General features: G+C 47.2%; 1 protein-coding gene across 2 annotated transcripts in view; it reads left to right on the top strand.

Moving 5' to 3' along the window:
• POLR3A (RNA polymerase III subunit A) overlaps positions 1-18,840 on the top strand; it is a 229,662-nt gene that overhangs the window by 65,369 nt on the left and 145,453 nt on the right. For both annotated transcript variants that reach the window (XM_063958705.1, XM_063958706.1), the window contains exons 10-16: positions 3,704-3,845; positions 10,349-10,489; positions 11,276-11,345; positions 12,633-12,760; positions 12,884-13,022; positions 13,258-13,422; positions 14,650-14,822. In XM_063958705.1, coding sequence (XP_063814775.1) covers positions 3,704-3,845; positions 10,349-10,489; positions 11,276-11,345; positions 12,633-12,760; positions 12,884-13,022; positions 13,258-13,422; positions 14,650-14,822 — 958 coding nt within the window. The remainder of the gene's footprint in view (positions 1-3,703; positions 3,846-10,348; positions 10,490-11,275; positions 11,346-12,632; positions 12,761-12,883; positions 13,023-13,257; positions 13,423-14,649; positions 14,823-18,840) is intronic.

The raw sequence follows: 18,840 nt of genomic DNA, 5'->3' as shown, positions 1-18,840 counted from the left end.
ACAACATCACGACGGTTGCCCATGTAAACCGACAGGGCGGCACAAGAAGCAGGATGGCGATGGCAGAAGCCACAAGGATTCTCCGATGGGCGGAAAATTACGTGATAGCACTGTCAGCAGTGTTCATTCCTGGAGTGGACAACTGGGAAGCAGACTTCCTCAGCAGGCACGACCTCCACCCGGGAGAGTGGGGACTTCATCCAGAAGTCTTCCAGCTGATTGTAAATCGTTGGGAAAGGCCACAGGTGGACATGATGGCGTCCCGCCTCAACAAAAAGCTAAAAAGATATTGCGCCAGGTCAAGGGACCCTCAGGCGATAGCTGTGGACGCTCTAGTGACACCGTGGGTGTACCAGTCGGTTTATGTGTTCCCTCCTCTTCCTCTCATACCAAAGGTACTGAGGATAATAAGAAAGAGAGAAGTAAGAATTATACTCATCGTTCCGGATTGGCCAAGAAGAACTTGGTACCCGGAACTACAAGAAATGATCTCAGAGGACCCTTGGCCTCTGCCGCTCCGACAGGACCTGCTACAGCAGGGGCCCTGTCTGTTCCAAGACTTACCGCGGCTGCATTTGACGGCATGGCGGTTGAACGCCGGATCCTGATGGCAAAGGGCATTCCGGTTGAAGTCATTCCTACGCTGATAAAAGCTAGGAAGGATGTGACAGCAAAACATTATCACCGCATATTGCGAAAATATGTTGCTTGGTGTGAGGCTATGAAGGCCCCAACAGAAGAATTTCAGCTGGGTCGATTTCTGCACTTCCTACAGTCAGGAGTGACTATGGGCCTAAAATTGGGATCCATTAAAGTCCAGATTTCGGCCCTGTCTATTTTCTTTCAAAAAGAACTGGCTTCACTGCCTGAAGTTCAGACGTTTGTTAAGGGAGTGCTGCATATTCAGCCCCCTTTTGTGCCTCCAGTGGCACCTTGGGATCTCAACGTTGTGTTGGATTTCCTAAAATCACATTGGTTTGAGCCACTTCAGACCGTGGAGTTGAAATATCTCACGTGGAAAGTGGTCATGCTTTTGGCCTTGGCTTCGGCTAGGCGGGTGTCAGAATTGGCAGCTTTGTCATGTAAGAGCCCCTATCTGATCTTCCATATGGACAGGGCAGAATTGAGGACTCGTCCCCAATTTCTCCCTAAGGTGGTATCAGCGTTTCATTTGAACCAACCTATTGTAGTGCCTGCGGCTACTCGGGACTTAGAGGCTTCCAAGCTGCTGGATGTAGTCCGGGCCCTGAAAATCTATGTTTCCAGGACGGCTAGAATCAGAAAAACTGACTCGCTGTTTATCCTGCATGCACCCAACAAGCTGGGTGCTCCTGCTTCTAAGCAGACTATTGCTCGCTGGATCTGTTGCACGATTCAACTTGCACATTCTACGGCTGGACTGCCGCATCCTAAATCAGTCAAAGCCCATTCCACGAGGAAGGTGGGCTCTTCTTGGGCGGCTGCCCGAGGGGTCTCGGCTTTACAACTTTGCCGAGCTGCTACCTGGTCGGGATCAAACAAGTTTGCAAAATTTTACAAGTTTGATACCCTGGCTGAGGAGGACCTTGAGTTTGCTCATTCGGTGCTGCAGAGTCATCCGCACTCTCCCGCCCGTTTGGGAGCTTTGGTATAATCCCCATGGTCCTTACGGAGTACCCAGCATCCACTAGGACGTCAGAGAGAATAAGAATTTACTCACCGGTAAATCTATTTCTCGTAGTCCGTAGTGGATGCTGGGAGCCCGTCCCAAGTGCGGAATTCTGCAATACTTGTATATAGTTATTGCTTAACTATAGGGTTTTTTGTTCTGAGCCATCAGTTTCATGAGGCTCAGTTGTTGTTCATACTGTAAACTGGGTATAGTTATCACGAGTTGTACGGTGTGATTGGTGTGGCTGGTATGAGTCTTACCCTGGATTCCGAATCCTTTCCTTGTAATGTCAGCTCTTCCGGGCACAGTTTCCCTAACTGAGGTCTGGAGGAGGGGCATAGAGGGAGGAGCCAGTGCACACCAGATGTAGTACCTAATCTTTTCTTTAAAGAAGTGCCCAGTCTCCTGCGGAGCCCGTCTATTCCCCGTGGTCCTTACGGAGTACCCAGCATCCACTACGGACTACGAGAAATAGATTTACCGGTGAGTAAAATCTTATTTTTGCAGTAGACCTACAGTTACCAGCAGGCCCGTTTCCCTCCCGCATGCTGGTACTTGTGGTTCTCCAAGTACCAGCTTGCAGGGGAGGCTTGCTGGGACTTGTAGTTCTGCTACAAAAAACAATATTCTTTTATTTGACACAAGGCTATCAGCCCCCCATCCGCAGCCCTTGGATGGGGAGGACAGCCTCGGGCTTCACCCCTGGCCCTTGGGTGGTTGGAGGGGGGGACCCCTTGATTTAAGGGGTCCCCACTCCTCCAGGGTACCCCGTCCAGGGGTGACTAGTTGGGGATTTAATGCCACGGCCGCAGGGACCAGTATAAAAGTGTCCCCCGGCTGTGGCATTATCTCTCCAGCTAGTGGAGCCTGGTGCTGGTGTTAAAAAATACAGGGGACCCCTATGCTTTTTGTCCCCCGTATTTTTTTGATCAGGAACGGACGCAGAGCCCGGTGCTGGTTGTAAAAATACAGGGGATCCCCTATCAATTCCCCCCCCCCCCCCGTATTTTTACAACCAGGACCGGCTCAAAGAGCCCGAGGCTGGTTATGCTTAGGAGGGGGGACCCCACACATTTTTTTTTCGTGATTTTTAACCCATTCCCACCCCTTCCCACTAAAAAAACATGCTCTGATCTCTCCATATTATTTTAGTCAGTAAAAAATAAAATATATATTCTTTTAAAAAATATATAAATAATACTTGTGGCTCCTAATAGACAAACCAAGTAGATAATCCCTTCTAATATAAATAGATATGCTATTAGCAACAAAAAAAACACACAAAAAAACATGTTTTTAAATTTTTGTATTAGATTCCGCCAGCAAAATGAGGCGGACTGAAATTGACAAAATGACTGTCGAAAAGCACTGTTGTCGAATTGACATTCTTCAATTGAATATACTTTTGTCGAAAAGCCGCATTTTTACCATTGCAGACATGTCGAATTTCAAAAAGTCGAATCTGAAACGTCCGTTTTCTTTGTCGAAAAGTACTGTATTGCATTGTCGAATTTTTTTTTTTTTTGTGTCGAAAATGCCCCGTTTTTTGACATTTGCGGCAATTCGACCGCAATTGCATATACCCCATTGTGTTGGTTGTGGTCTGGACAAACGGATTTGTGTCCAAAAGTGGATGACCACGTTCTTAGGAACCCCTAGCCAGAGTCCTCTGGACTGTCACCTACAATCCTCCTTCACGGCATTCTCAAGAGAGTCCAACTTGTTAGTGCTTTCTTTCTGACGCCATGTTAATGTTAATTCTCTTTATTTATTTTCGTCCTCTGCCATAAATAACTGCAAGAGCCCCATAGGCACCTTAGGAATATATTTTTCCACAACTGTATAGCTGATAAGTTCAGGCATCGCTGTTCTATGTATGTAGCTTGGTCACATGAGCTACATTGTGTAGCTCTTTAAAAGTGAGGTGATTGTAATTTCTGCATTTACTACAAAGTAAAATAAACCTTTGTTAGGAAAAAACAATACATTCTGCATATGTGTGTTCATGAAATTATTTCAGAAAAAAACGAATCTTCCACCTTGCTCTGGCAGGTTCCTGAAGTACGGTAACCGCGAGAAGATTGCTCAGGAACTGAGATACGGAGACACAGTGGAGAGGCACCTCATAGATGGAGATATTGTTCTCTTTAACAGACAGCCATCCCTGCACAAGCTCAGCATCATGGCTCACATAGTGAGTGACACGCTAAATGCTCACACGGACTGTTTGTCCGTGCCACTATTCATCTGGTTTCAGGATAGTATATTAAATCTACTAAGACTTAAGCCTTTATTGTAACTGTAATATTTTAATCTATTGTGTTCCAGTTAATATATGTTTTGGGGGATTTTTTTTACTGAATATATGTACTTCAAACTATTTTCTTCTGGCAAGGCTCTAATGACTCCTTCATACAGATGTGTCCTAATACCTCATTGCAGCAGTCACGCCAAACAGCCCTTCTCAGTGCACTCTGCTAGCGGCTGTCATTTTTTTTACCGAAAATGCGTCTAAATCGCAAAATTATGTGGCTAGGACGCACCAGGAGACTGTGCTGATTAATTTGGTATATGACACTTGTATATCTGTGTACGACTGAGTCTCTGAATCTGTGTACAAAGTGTTATGATGCACGGCTGCTGTTTTTCTCTATGCAAGGTTCAGTTGTGCTTCACCGATACAGATTGTCACACACAGATATCCAAGTGTCCTATCAAATTACTCAGCACAGTCTTTGTGCATCCTAGCTGCACTGTGTTGAGACTAAGACACATTTCTCTAACGTCCTAGTGGATGCTGGGGACTCCGTAAGGACCATGGGGAATAGACGGGCTCCGCAGGAGACTGGGCACTCTAAAGAAAGATTTAGTACTACCTGGTGTGCACTGGCTCCTCCCTCTATGCCCCTCCTCCAGAACTCAGTTAGAATCTGTGCCCGGCCAGAGCTGGGTGCTTTTAGTGAGCTCTCCTGAGCTTGCTAATAAGAAAGTATTTTAGCTAGGTTTTTTATTTTCAGAGAGCCTCTGCTGGCAACAGACTCTCTGCTACGAGGGACTGAGGGGAGAGAAGCAAACCTACTAACTGCGGCTAGGTTGCGCTTCTTAGGCTACTGGACACCATTAGCTCCAGAGGGTTCGAACACAGGATTTTAACCTAGGTCGTCCATTCCCGGAGCCACGCCGCCATCCCCCTCGCAGAGCCAGAAGTCAGAAGCCGGCAGAAGCAAGAAGACATCGAAATCGGCGGCAGAAGACTTGTCTTCACATGAGGTAGCGCACAGCACTGCAGCTGTGCGCCATTGCGCCCACACTACCCACACACTCCGGTCACTGTAGGGTGCAGGGCGCAGGGGGGGGGGGGGCGGCGCCCTGGGCAGCAATTAGGATACCTCTTGGCAAAAAGACACATATATACAGTTGGGCACTCTATATATGTACGAGCCCCCGCCATTTTATTTACACAGACCCGGGACAGAAGACCGCCGCTGAGGGGGCGGGGCCTTCTTCCTCAGCACTAACCAGCGCCATTTTCTCTCCACAGCTCCGCTGAGAGGAAGCTCCCCAGGCTCTCCCCTGCAGTATCAAGGTAGAAAAAGGGTAAAAAGAGAGGGGGGGGGGGGGGGGCACATAAATTTAGGCGCAAATTATCATAAACAGCAGCTACTGGGTAAACACTAAGTTACTGTGTAATCCCTGGGTTACATAGCGCTGGGGTGCGTGCTGGCATACTCTCTCTCTGTCTCCCCAAAAGGCCTTGTGGGGTCCTGTCCTCAATTAGAGCATTCCCTGTGTGTGTGCAGTGTGTCGGTACGTTTGTGTCGACATGTTTGACGAGGACGGTTACGTGGAGGCAGAACAAGTGCAAGTGAATGTGGTGTCGCCGCCGACACCTGATTGGATGGTGTTAAATGATAACGTAAGCTCCTTGCATAAAAGGTTGGATAATCAGTCAGGGTCTCAACCCATGTCTCATTCTACAGCTCAGAGGCCGTCAGGGTCTCAAAAGCGCCCACTATCCCAGTTGGTTGACACAGATGTCGACACGGATTCTGACTCCAGTGTCGATGACGATGATGCAAAGTTGCAGCCTAAAATGACTAAAGCCATCCGATACATGATTATAGCAATGAAGGATGTATTGCACATATCGGAGGAAAACCCTGTCCCTGACAAGAGGGTTTATATGTTTGGGGAGAAAAAGCAAGAAGTGACTTTTCACCCTTCACATGAATTAAATGAGTTATGTGAAAAAGCGTGGGATTCCCCTGATAGGAAAGTACTGATTTCCAAAAGATTACTTATGGCGTATCCTTTCCCGCCAACGGATAGGTTACGCTGGGAATCCTCCCCTAGGGTAGACAAAGCGTTGACACGCTTATCTAAGAAGGTGGCCCTGCCGTCACAGGATACGGCCGCCCTAAAGGATCCTGCGGATAGGAAGCAGGAAGGTATCCTGAAGTCTGTTTATACACATTCTGGTACTCTTCTGAGGCCAGCAATTGCTTCGGCTTGGATGTGTAGTGCTGTAGCAGCATGGACAGATACTCTGTCTGAGGAGTTAGATACCCTGGACAGGGAGACTATTTTACTGACCCTAGGACATATCAAAGACGCTGTCCTATATATGCGGGATGTCCAGAGGGACATTTGCCTGCTGGGCTCTAGAATAAACGCAATGTCGATTTCTGCCAGAAGGGTCCTATGGACTCGGCAATGGACAGGTGATGCCGACTCTAAAAAACACATGGAGGTGTTACCTTATAAGGGTGAGGAATTGTTTGGGGACGGTCTCTCGGACCTAGTTTCCACAGCTACGGCTGGGAAGTCAAATTTCTTGCCATATATTCCCTCACAGCCTAAGAAAGCACCGTATTACCAAATGCAGTCCTTTTGTTCACAAAAAAGCAAGAAAGTCAGAGGTGCATCCTTTCTTGCCAGAGGCAGGGGTAGAGAAAAAAGCTGCACCAGGCAGCTAGTTCACAGGAACAAAAGTCCTCCCCGGCTTCCACTAAATCCACCGCATGACGCTGGGGCTCCACAGGCGGAGCCAGGAGTGGTGGGGGCGCGTCTCCGAAATTTCAGCCACCAGTGGGTTCGCTCACGGGTGGATCCTTGGGCTATACAAATTGTGTCTCAGGGATACAAGCTGGAATTCAAGGTGACGCCCCCTCACCGTTACCTAAAATCGGCCTTGCCAGCTTCCCCCATGGAAAGGGAGGTAGTGTTGGCAGCAATTCACAAGCTATATCTCCAGCAGGTGGTAGTGAAGGTTCCCCTCCTTCAACAGGGAAGGGGTTACTATTCCACCATGTTTGTGGTACCGAAACCGGACGGTTCGGTCAGACCCATTTTGACTTTAAAATCCCTGAATATTTATCTGAAGAAATTCAAGTTCAAGATGGAATCGCTCAGAGCGGTCATTGCAAGCCTGGAGGAAGGGGATTTTATGGTGTCTCTGGATATCAAGGATGCATACTTGCATGTCCCCATTTATCCACCTCATCAGGAGTACCTCAGGTTTGTGGTACAGGACTGTCATTACCAATTCCAGACGTTTCCGTTTGGCCTGTCCACGGCACCGAGAATATTTACCAAGGTGATGGCGGAAATGATGGTGCTCCTTCGGAAGCAAGGGGTTAAAATTATCCCATACTTGGACGATCTCCTCATAAAGGCGAGGTCCAGGGAGCGGTTGCTGATCAGCGTAGCACACTCTCAGGAAGTGTTGCGACAGCACGGCTGGATTCTGAATATTCCAAAGTCGCAGCTGATTCCTACGACACGTCTGCCCTTCCTGGGCATGATTCTGGACACAAACCAGAAAAAGGTGTTTCTCCCGGAGGAGAAGGCTCAAGAGCTCGTGACTCTGGTCAGAGACCTCCTAAAACCAAAACAGGTATCGGTGCATCACTGCACGCGAGTCCTGGGAAAGATGGTGGCGTCATACGAAGCCATGCCCTTCGGCAGGTTCCATGCGAGGATCTTTCAGTGGGATCTGTTGGACAAGTGGTCCGGATCGCATCTTCAGATGCATCGGCTGATCACCCTGTCCCCCAGGGCCAGGGTGTCTCTTCTGTGGTGGCTGCAAAGTGCTCACCTCCTCGAGGGCCGCAGGTTCGGCATACAGGACTGGGTCTTGGTGACCACGGATGCAAGCCTCCGAGGATGGGGGGCAGTCACTCAGGGAAGAAACTTCCAGGGGCTGTGGTCAAGTCAGGAGACTTGTCTGCACATCAATATCCTGGAACTAAGGGCCATATACAACGCCCTGAGTCAAGCGGAGCCTCTGCTTCGAAACCAACCAGTGCTGATTTAGTAAGACAACATCACTGCAGTGGCCCATGTAAACCGCCAGGGCGGCACAAGAAGCAGGGTGGCAATGGCAGAAGCCACCAGGATTCTTCGTTGGGCGGAGAATCACGTACTAGCACTGTCAGCAGTGTTCATTCCGGGAGTGGACAACTGGGAAGCAGACTTCCTCAGCAGGCACGACCTCCACCCGGGAGAGTGGGGACTTCATCAAGAAGTCTTCACGCAGATTGCAAATCGATGGGAACTGCCACAGGTGGACATGATGGCGTCCCGTCTCAACAAAAAGCTAAAAAGGTATTGCGCCAGGTCAAGGGACCCTCAGGCGATAGCTGTGGACGCACTAGTAACACCGTGGGTGTTCCAGTCGGTCTATGTGTTTTCCCCTCTTCCTCTCATACCAAAGGTGCTGAGAATTGTAAGAAAAAGAGGAGTGAGAACAATACTCATTGTTCCGGATTGGCCAAGAAGGACTTGGTACCCGGAATTGCAAGAAATGCTCACAGAGGACCCATGGCCTCTGCCTCTCAGACAGGACCTGTTGCAACAAGGGCCCTGTCGGTTCCAAGACTTACCGCGGCTGCGTTTAACGGCATGGCGGTTGAACGCCGGATCCTAGCGGAAAAAGGCATTCCGGATGAAGTTATTCCTACGCTGATAAAGGCTAGGACGGATGTGACAGCAAAGCATTATCACCGTATATGGCGAAAATATGTTGCTTGGTGTGAGGCCAGGAAGGCCCCTACAGAGGAATTCCAGCTGGGTCGATTCCTGCACTTCCTACAGTCAGGAGTGACTATGGGCCTAAAATTAGGGTCCATAAAGGTCCAGATTTCGGCCCTATCTATTTTCTTTCAAAAAGAACTGGCTTCACTGCCTGAGGTTCAGACGTTTGTTAAGGGAGTGCTGCATATTTAGCCCCCTTTTGTGGCACCTTGGAATCTTAACGTGGTGTTGAGTTTCCTGAAATCCCACTGGTTTGAGCCACTTAAGACCGTGGAGCTAAAGTATCTCACGTGGAAAGTGGTCATGCTGTTGGCCTTAGCTTCGGCTAGGCGTGTGTCAGAATTGGCGGCTTTGTCATGTAAAAGCCCCTATCTGGTTTTCCATATGGATAGGGCAGAATTGCGGACTCGTCCGCAATTTCTGCCAAAGGTGGTGTCATCCTTTCATTTGAACCAACCTATTGTGGTGCCTGCGGCTACTTGTGACTTGGAGGATTCCAAGTTGCTTGACGTAGTCCGGGCTTTGAAGATTTATGTGACCAGAACGGCTGGAGTCAGGAAGACTGACTCGCTGTTTGTCCTGTATGCATCCAACAAGCTGGGTGCTCCTGCTTCAAAGCAAACTATTGCTCGCTGGATCTGTGGCACGATTCAGCAGGCTCATTCTGCGGCTGGATTGTCGCATCCAAAATCAGTGAAAGCCCATTCCACAAGAAAGGTGGGCTCTTCTTGGGCGGCTGCCCGAGGGGTCTCGGCATTACAGCTTTGCCGAGCTGCTACTTGGTCCGGTTCAAACACATTTGCAAAATTCTACAAGTTTGATACCCTGGCTGAGGAGGACCTTGTGTTTGCCCATTCGGTGCTGCAGAGTCATCCGCACTCTCCCGCCCGTTTGGGAGCTTTGGTATAATCCCCATGGTCCTTACGGAGTCCCCAGCATCCACTAGGACGTTAGAGAAAATAAGATTTTACTCACCGGTAAATCTATTTCTCGTAGTCCGTAGTGGATGCTGGGCGCCCGTCCCAAGTGCGGACTTTCTGCAATACGTGTATATAATTATTGCTTACTAAAGGGTTATGTTATGTGGCATCAGTTGAGTGATGCTTGTTTGTTGTTCATACTGTTAACTGGGTATGTTATCACAAGTTGTCCGGTGTGATTGGTGTGGCTGGTATGAGTCTTACCCTGGATTCCAAAAATCCTTTCCTTGTACTGTCAGCTCTTCCGGGCACAGTTTCCTTAACTGAGGTCTGGAGGAGGGGCATAGAGGGAGGAGCCAGTGCACACCAGGTAGTACTAAATCTTTCTTTAGAGTGCCCAGTCTCCTGCGGAGCCCGTCTATTCCCCATGGTCCTTACGGAGTCCCCAGCATCCACTACGGACTACGAGAAATAGATTTACCGGTGAGTAAAATCTTATTTTTTGGCGCAAAAAGATGCACAACGCTAGCAGAGTTGAGCAGCACCTGTTGATTCACTCACACCAGGCATCTCGTGCTGCATGGCACATTGAGACTGGATGTAGGAGGACAAATCTGTATGGTACATTTTATTTTCAAGAAGTACAAACATTTATGTTATGATCATTGGTCAAATGACAAGTTAAAAAAATTGTGTTCTCATTTGAACTTGAAATAAATAACATCAACTCTACTCCATGCAGGCCAGGGTCAAACCGCATAGAACATTCCGCTTCAATGAATGTGTCTGCACACCTTACAATGCTGATTTTGATGGGGATGAAATGAACCTTCATCTCCCCCAGACAGAAGAAGCAAAAGCAGAAGCTTATGTATTGATGGGAGTAAGTGTTTTTTCATGCAACCTCTTTCGTGTTAAGAATGAAGTGTTTTTGGAAGGTACTTAAACTTTCAATTGAATGTTTTGATGAAATATGACTTCCTTTAAATTTAGTACTCCCATGAGTCTCTGGCAGGCACTTCATTCATTTCTTTGTAAAGAAGTGGACGTATATTAGACATGACTTTTATGTGCAGAATGATATGTCCCTAAGTAGTTTAATATATATTTAAAGAAAAATAAATTGATTATAGACTGGATTTAGACAAGTGTTTTTATTCCCTCTATAATACTGCAGGTATAATAAATATGCTTGGCCTGGCTGGTGACTAGATCACATATGTAAAGGGCCCCATACACTAGGACGATAATGCCCGATATCGGGCATTCGGCCCGATATATCGGATGAAATCAGGCATTTTGGAGCTGTTTCCGATCCGATGCGCGTTCCCGTGAACATCGGATCGGATCCTCCAGATTGAATGTGCTGCACATTCAATCATGTCTGACCCCGCAGGCATGGCTGGGATTGCCCAGGATCACCCAAGATACATCGTATGTTAAAGGACAGCATACGATGTATCTTTGGCGAGCCTGCCCCCCGTGAGGCTGCCGGGGTGATCGCCTGCGACATGTCAGACGGACATGTCTCGTAAGTGTATGGGGCCCTTTGCTTGGATACTATTTTCCTTCATAGTTTTTAATACAGTATCTCTGTTTGATTAAAAAAATTGAGGTTCAAGGTGGGAACATATCTTAAATCCCATATGACTGTATTTTACTCTTTCAGACTAAAGCTAACCTGGTAACACCTCGCAATGGAGAACCCTTAATTGCTGCCATCCAGGACTTTCTCACAGGTACATGCTCTTAAACTGGAAAGCAGCAGTAAACCAAATCGGAATCAGTATGATATCCCGGCTGTCGAGATCCTGGCGGTCAGAAGACCCGACTGCTGGAATACCGGCGGCGAGCGCAGCGTGTTCCCTCGCGGGCTCGCTGCGCTCGCCATGCTTCGGGCCGGTGGTGACCTTAGGCCGCCACACTAATCTATTCCCCGACTGGTGGTGGCGTGGCCCAACACCCAAGTGGGGATTCCGGGCTGCAGGCGGCATTTTGACCGTCGGCATTTCAGCTGGTGTCGGGATTCCAGCATCAGTATCCTGACTGCCAGGAACCCAACAGCCGGCTAATTGACCGCATACCAATAAGTGCACCTCATGCATACTAGACATGGAATACAAGCTGTATGGAAGTTTTTTATTCCCTTTCATTTTTGTATCCGGTTATAATTGTGCAATTGTTGCATCACATTAAAGAACAAATATTAAAAAATGACAGCTGTGACCAATATTATCCAGGCACTATTGCGTTTTGTAGATGGTAGGGATACAAATTTATTTTAACAGTCTCAATGCCCTAGGGTGGGTCACATGTAAATAGTAATTTGTATTCTCTCACCTGTCTGTACAGCTATTCTTATGTGATTGTGTTTTCACCGGTTGTCTACTCTTCCTGCAAATCTGTAACAGTTAGTCATGTATAGATGATTCATACAATTGATTGTGTCCTCATACACCTATACTTTATGCACCATATGATGTGTAATGCTTGATGCATTTCCTGTGTGTCATGGTTTTTTTCTCTCAGTTTTGCATCGTAGTTCACAAATAGTGTACTAGGTACTTCGGTTTATTTTATTTTTCTGTAGCAAACTAATTGTGATCTCGTCACGGTTTAAGCATAACAATTGATGAGGGTTACTCATATGTAGATTTACCATACTATCATTTTAAACAGGGGCACTCCTGAATTACACAGGTTCTGTGGCTGCTGACTTCAAACCTGCATTTCATCTGGTTTTAATTAGCCAAAGAACCTGTGTAGTTCAGGAGTCTCTCGGTATAAAGGGATAGTATGTTAAGCCTACTCATATCGGACCTGATCTTCCAGGATTGTGTACTTTTTCTTCAACTTTGCTACTTTTTCCTCAATTTTGGAACTTGGTTCGCTTGTAAAATCCTATAAACAGGGCTATAGGTACAATTTGAGGATAGATATTTGTGGACACATGTATAGCGTAAATGCAAGTGACTGGCTTACTATTCTTTAGCCCAGGATAACGGTACTGTTATGATTTTTACCAGCTGCCTACCTCCTCACACTCAAGGATACGTTCTTTGACCGCTCGAAGGCCTGCCAAATCATTGCCTCTATTTTAGTGGGGAAAGATGAGAAGATAAAAGTTCGTCTGCCTCACCCGGCAATAATGAAGGTATTTTTAACAGTTTAAGGATTCTGACACTGAACAATCTTTTATAAGCTGTACCTTGTGATAATGTGTGTGTGCTTGTGACACGTATATATATCTGTTCTCTTTTTATTTCTAAATATCCAGCCTGTCACGTTGTGGACTGGAAAACAAATTTTCAGTCTTATCCTACAACCAAGTCTGGACAATCCAGTCCGTGCCAACTTGAGGACCAAGGGAAAACAGTACTGTGGTAAAGGGGAGGATCTGTGCCACAATGATTCCTGTAAGTTCTTGGTGTGTTCTTTTGCTTGTAATATCTTGTGCTTATATCAGTGCTACGGTTTTTCTTGCCATTTTCCATAAAACAATTAACAATCTGCATCTAATAATTTGTTTCATTAGGCTACTGTGGTTAAGATTCATTCCATTCCTTGGTACCTTTATATTGAGTGTATTTATTTTTCTGGAAAGTATTTGGTATTTTTGCAATTGTCTGATAAAGCAAATGTACTCCACAGATGTGACCATTCAGAACAGCGAGCTGATGTCTGGCAGTATGGACAAGGGGACTCTAGGCTCTGGTTCGAAGAATAATATTTTCTATATCCTACTACGAGACTGGGGACAAATTGAGGCCGCGAATGCTATGTCTCGCCTGGCCAGACTGGCACCTGTTTACCTGTGTGAGTTCAACCTTTGAATTGTGATACAATGGAACTGGTGAAGTAATGACAAAGATGCACAGAGTTGTAGTTGCTCAATTAGTCTTTTTTGGCTCATCACAGGTGCATGTAAGAAGGGGTTAATCTAGACAAGAAATAAACAAAACAAATTCCCCCCGCACACTGCATTTGGCCAGCAAAAGTCATGCATAATAAAAGGCAGTGGACTCTGTTACATACATTTACAAATATATGGTAAGCCGCCATCCATGACTCTGCTCTGGTGGTCATATACTACATAATAGTAGCACCAGTTTGGGTCATACTGTATATTCTTGTACTTCTAAACTGAGAGCCAGGTCACCTGGAGGCACACCTGGATTCTACAATACGGCAAAACAAGGATCTGCATACACTACAGATCCCATATGTGCTTCTGTGTGCGGGTGGAATTTGTTTTGTCATTGTTGATAAAGAGTAGTTAATTAACCAACGTGAACCTTGTATTATGTGTTGTCACTTCTTTGAGCTTATTTAGGGCATATGTATATGTGAAAAATATAGAATACTGTGATAATGAGCCATAAAAATGACTTCATAACTAAATAATACAAATTAAAGTCAGTAAATCACTGTTTATAAGTCTGGCTTATTGTTACTCCACTGGGAAGTTCTCCTGTATTCACCATGTATGGGGTGGTATTCATGTGACCGCCGGTCAGCTGACCGACAGTCACATGACCTCCTCGACCAACAGGGACTATTTCCACCCGTGGGTGTCCACGACACCCATAGAGTGGGAATAGAACCCGTGGTGACCGCAGGTCGCCACCGAGCCCGCAGCGTGGCGAGCGCAGCGAGCCCGCAAGGGGCTTACTGCACTCGCCCCTCCCCGCCGGGATCCCGGCGTCGGAATTCTGCCGGGATCCTGGCGTCGGTAAGCTGACCGCCGGTCAGCCGTACTACACCCCATGTATGTAGTACCTATAGCACTTTTGTCATTCTGGAAATGGCTTGTGATTTACCATATCGGGTGTTCTGCTGCAGCATGGAATAAGTGCTGCTATGCTTTCTCTTAATAGACAGAACAGAGAGCATGCTGGCCTAATACAGTAAAAATAAACATTACCTTTTACCACAGATATCTTATTCCCTACACATTCACAAAATACATTTTTTGTGTAACTCATGAAGTGCATTTCTAATTTATTTCCTTTTTTTTTTTTTTTTTTTTATTTATTGATGCAGCAAATCGAGGCTTCTCCATTGGGATTGGTGATGTTACTCCAGGGCAAGGCCTACTGAAGGCCAAACAGGATCTATTAGATGCAGGCTACAAGAAGTGTGATGAGTACATTGAAGCATTGAATACTGGCAAGTTACAACAGCAGCCTGGGTGCAGTGCAGAGGAGACTTTGGAGGTAATGATTATCAATATTGAATTTACATGCTGGCTACAGCAGTGGGGGAGAACAGCATTACTTGTTGCCACTTTATTATGTTATTAAGGTTAATTTCTCTAACGTCCTAGTGGATGCTGGGGACTCCGTAAGGACCATGGGGAATAGACGGGCTCCGCAGGAGACTGGGCACTCTAAGAAAGATTTAGTACTACTGGTGTGCACTGGCTCCTCCCTCTACGCCCCTCCTCCAGACCTCAGTTAGAATCTGTGCCCGGAAGGAGCTGGGTGCATTTTAGTGAGCTCCCCTGAACTTGCTATTAAGAAAGTATTTGTTAGGTTTTTTATTTTCAGAGAGCTTCTGCTGGCAACAGACTCTCTGCTACGTGGGACAGAGGGGAGAGAAGCAAACCTACTAACTGTGGCTAGGTTGCGCTTCTTAGGCTACTGGACACCATTAGCTCCAGAGGGATCGAACACAGGAACTTAACCTTGGTCGTCCGTTCCCGGAGCCGCGCCGCCGTCCCCCTCGCAGAGCCAGAAGACAGAAGCCGGCGGGTTGAAGCAAGAAGACGTCAAAATCGGCGGCAGTAGACTCCTGTCTTCATATGAGGTAGCGCACAGCACTGCAGCTGTGCGCCATTGCTCCCACACTAACCCACACACTCCAATCACTGTAGGGTGCAGGGCGCCGGGGGGGGCGCCCTGGGCAGCAATTGAGTACCTCCTGGCAAAAAGCAGCATATATACAGCTGGGCACTGTAATATGCATGAGCCCCTGCCATTATTTTTACACAAAATCGCGGGACAGAAGCCCGCCGCTGAGGGGGTGGGGCTTCTTCCTCAGCACTCACCAGCGCCATTTTCTCTCCACAGCTCCGCTGAGAGGAAGCTCCCCAGGCTCTCCCCTGCAGAAGCACGATAGAAGAGGGTGAAAAAGAGAGGGGGGGGGCACATAAATTTGGCGTAAAAACAATATATACAGCAGCTACTGGGTTAACACTAAGTTACTGTGTGATTCCTGGGTCATATAGCGCTGGGGTGTGTGCTGGCATACTCTCTCTCTGTCTCTCCAAAGGGCCTTGTGGGGAAACGGTCTTCAAATAGAGCATTCCCTGTGTGTGTGGTGTGTCGGTACGTGTGTGTCGACATGTCTGAGGTAAAAGGCTCCCCTAAGGAGGAGATAGAGCAAATATGTGTGTGAGAGGGTGTCTCCGTCGACAACGCCGACACCTGTTTGGATATGTGTAAGTGCTAAGGTGAATTTATTGCACAAAAGATTAGAGAACAGACAGGAAATCTACCCATGTCTGTCCCTATGGCGCAGAGACCTTCAGAGTCTCACAATGCTCACTATCCAAAATAATAAACACTGATATCGACACGGAGTTTGACTCCAGTGTCGACTACGATAATGCAAAGTTACAGCCAAAATGGCAGAAAAGTATTCAATATATGATTATTGTAATAAAAGATGATTTGCATATCACTGATGACTCATTTGTCCCTGACACAAGGGTACACATGTTAAGGGGAAGAAAGCTGAGGTAAATTTCCCTCCTCTCATGAGGAAAAAGAGCGGGAATCTCCAGACAAGAGACTGCAGCTTCCCACATAGAATTCTCAGGCAGTATCCTTTCCCCACTAGGGCCAGGATGTGATGGGAATCTTCCCCTAGGGTGTCACGTTTGCCCAGAAGGTAGCCCTAGCTATTCTCAGGGATCCTGCAGATAGCGTGCACATTCTGGTACACTACTCAGACCGGCGATTGTGTCGGCATGGGTTTATATCGCTGGGGCGGCGTGGACAGGTACCTTGTCAGCAGAAATTGAGACCCTAGTATGTATGTATGTATATATATATATATATATATATATATATATATATATATATATATATATATATATATATATATATATAGAGAGAGATATGTATATAGAGAGATATGTATATATATTAAAGATGCTGTCTTAAGAGAGATATATATATATAATCAAACATGCCCAAAGAGACATGAGTATACTGGGTCCTAGAGTCAAATCTATGTCGATTTCTGCTTGACGTGTCCTGTAGAATATGCAATGGACAGATGATGCCAACTTAAGTGGCATATGGAAGGCTGAGGATTGTGTGGAGAAGGGTTCTCGGACCTGGTCTCCACGGCTATAGCTGGTAATTCGGATATTTTGCCTTATATTCCTGCACAGCCTAGGAAAGCACGTCATTATCAAATGCAGCTTTTCGAACAAAGAAACAAGAAAGTCCGAGATGCGTCCTTTCTTGCCAGAGGCGGGGCCAGAGGAAAGAAGCTGCACAACACAGCTAGTTCCCAGGAACAGAAGTCCTCCCCGGCCTCTATGAAAATCCACTGCATGTCGCTGGGGCTCCACAGACTGAGCTAGGCCCGGTGGGGGCACGCTTTCGTAAGTTCTGCAACAATAGTGGGTTCACTCCCTGTTAGATCCCTGGGCAATAGATATTGTGTCTCAGGGATACAAGCTGGACTTTGAGAAGATGCCTCCTCACTGGCGGCCCTGCCGGCTTCCCCCACGAGAGGGAAACAGGGTTAACTGCAATTCACAAATTGTATCTTCAACAGGTGGTGGTCAAGGTTCCCCTCCTTTGACAAGGAGGGGGTTATTATTCGACCATGTGGTAGTCCCGAAACCAGACGATTCGGTCAGACCCATATTGAATTTAAAATCCCTGAACATATACCTGAAAAGGATCAAGTTCAAGATGGAATCGCTAAGAGCGGTCGTTACAAGCCTGAAAGGAGGAAATTTTATCGTGACTCGGGACATAAAGGAGGCATACCTTCATGTCCCCATTTATCCACCTCATCAGGCGTACCTCAGAATTGCGGTACGGGATTGTCATTACCAATTTCAGACATTGCCGTTTGGTCTCTCCACGGCCCGAGAATATTCACCAAGGTAATGGCGGAAATGATGGTGCTCCTGCGGAAGCAAGGTGTCACTATTATCACGTACTTGGACGATCTCCTCATAAAAGCTAGATCAAGAGAGCAGTGGCTGAACAGCGTATCACTTTCTCTGGAAGTGTAACAGCAACACGGCTGGATTCTATATATTCCAAAGTCGCAGTTGGTTCTTACAGCTCATCTGCCTCTCCTAGGCATGATCCTTGACACAGACCAGAAAAGGGTTTATCTCCCGATAGCGAGAGCTCAGGAGCTCGTGACACTGGTCAGGAATCTATTAAAACCAAAACAGGTGTCAGTGCATCACTGCACTCGAGTCCTGGGAAGGATGGTGGCATCATACGAGGCCATTCCTTTCGGCAGGTTCCATGAGAGGACCTTCTAATGGGACTTACTGGACAAAGTGGTCCGGATCACATCTTTAGATGCATCGGTTAATCACCCCATCCCCCGGGGCCAGGGTGTCTCTCCGGTGGTGACTGCAGAGTACTCACCTTCTCGAGGGCCGCAGGTTCGGCATTCAGGACTGGGTCCTGGTGACCACGGATGCAAGCCTCCGAGGGTGGGGGGCAGTCACTCAGGGAAGAAGTTTCCAAGGGCTGGGGTCAAGTCAGGAGACTTGCCTTCACATCAATAACCTGGAACTAAGGGCCATATACAACGCCCTAAGTCAAGCGGAGACCCTGCTTCGCAACCAATCGGTGCTGATCCAATCAGACAACATCACCGCAGTGGCTCATGTAAACCGCCAAGGCGGCACAAGGAGCAGGGTGGCGATGGCGGAAGCCACCAGAATTCTTCGATGGGCGGAGAGTCACGTACGAGCACTGTCAGCAGTGTTCATTCCGGGAGTGGACAACTGGGAAGCAGACTTCCTCAGCAGGCACGACCTCCACCCGGGAGAGGGGGGACTTCATCAAGAAGTCTTCGCGCAGATTGTAGGTTGGTGGGAACTGCCACAGGTGGACATGATGGCATCCCGCCTCAACAAAAAGCTACAGAGGTATTGCGCCAGGTCAAGAGACTCTCAGGCGATAGCTGTAGACCCACTGGTGACACCGTGGATGTTCCAGTCGGTTTATGTGTTTCCTCCTC

The sequence above is a fragment of the Pseudophryne corroboree genome, chromosome 3 (genome assembly GCF_028390025.1).
Source record: "Pseudophryne corroboree isolate aPseCor3 chromosome 3, aPseCor3.hap2, whole genome shotgun sequence".
In the NCBI taxonomy this organism is placed as follows: Eukaryota; Metazoa; Chordata; class Amphibia; order Anura; family Myobatrachidae; genus Pseudophryne; species Pseudophryne corroboree.
The sequence above is the reverse complement of the archived record's forward strand: the minus strand, read 5'-3'. Positions and strand labels throughout refer to the sequence as shown.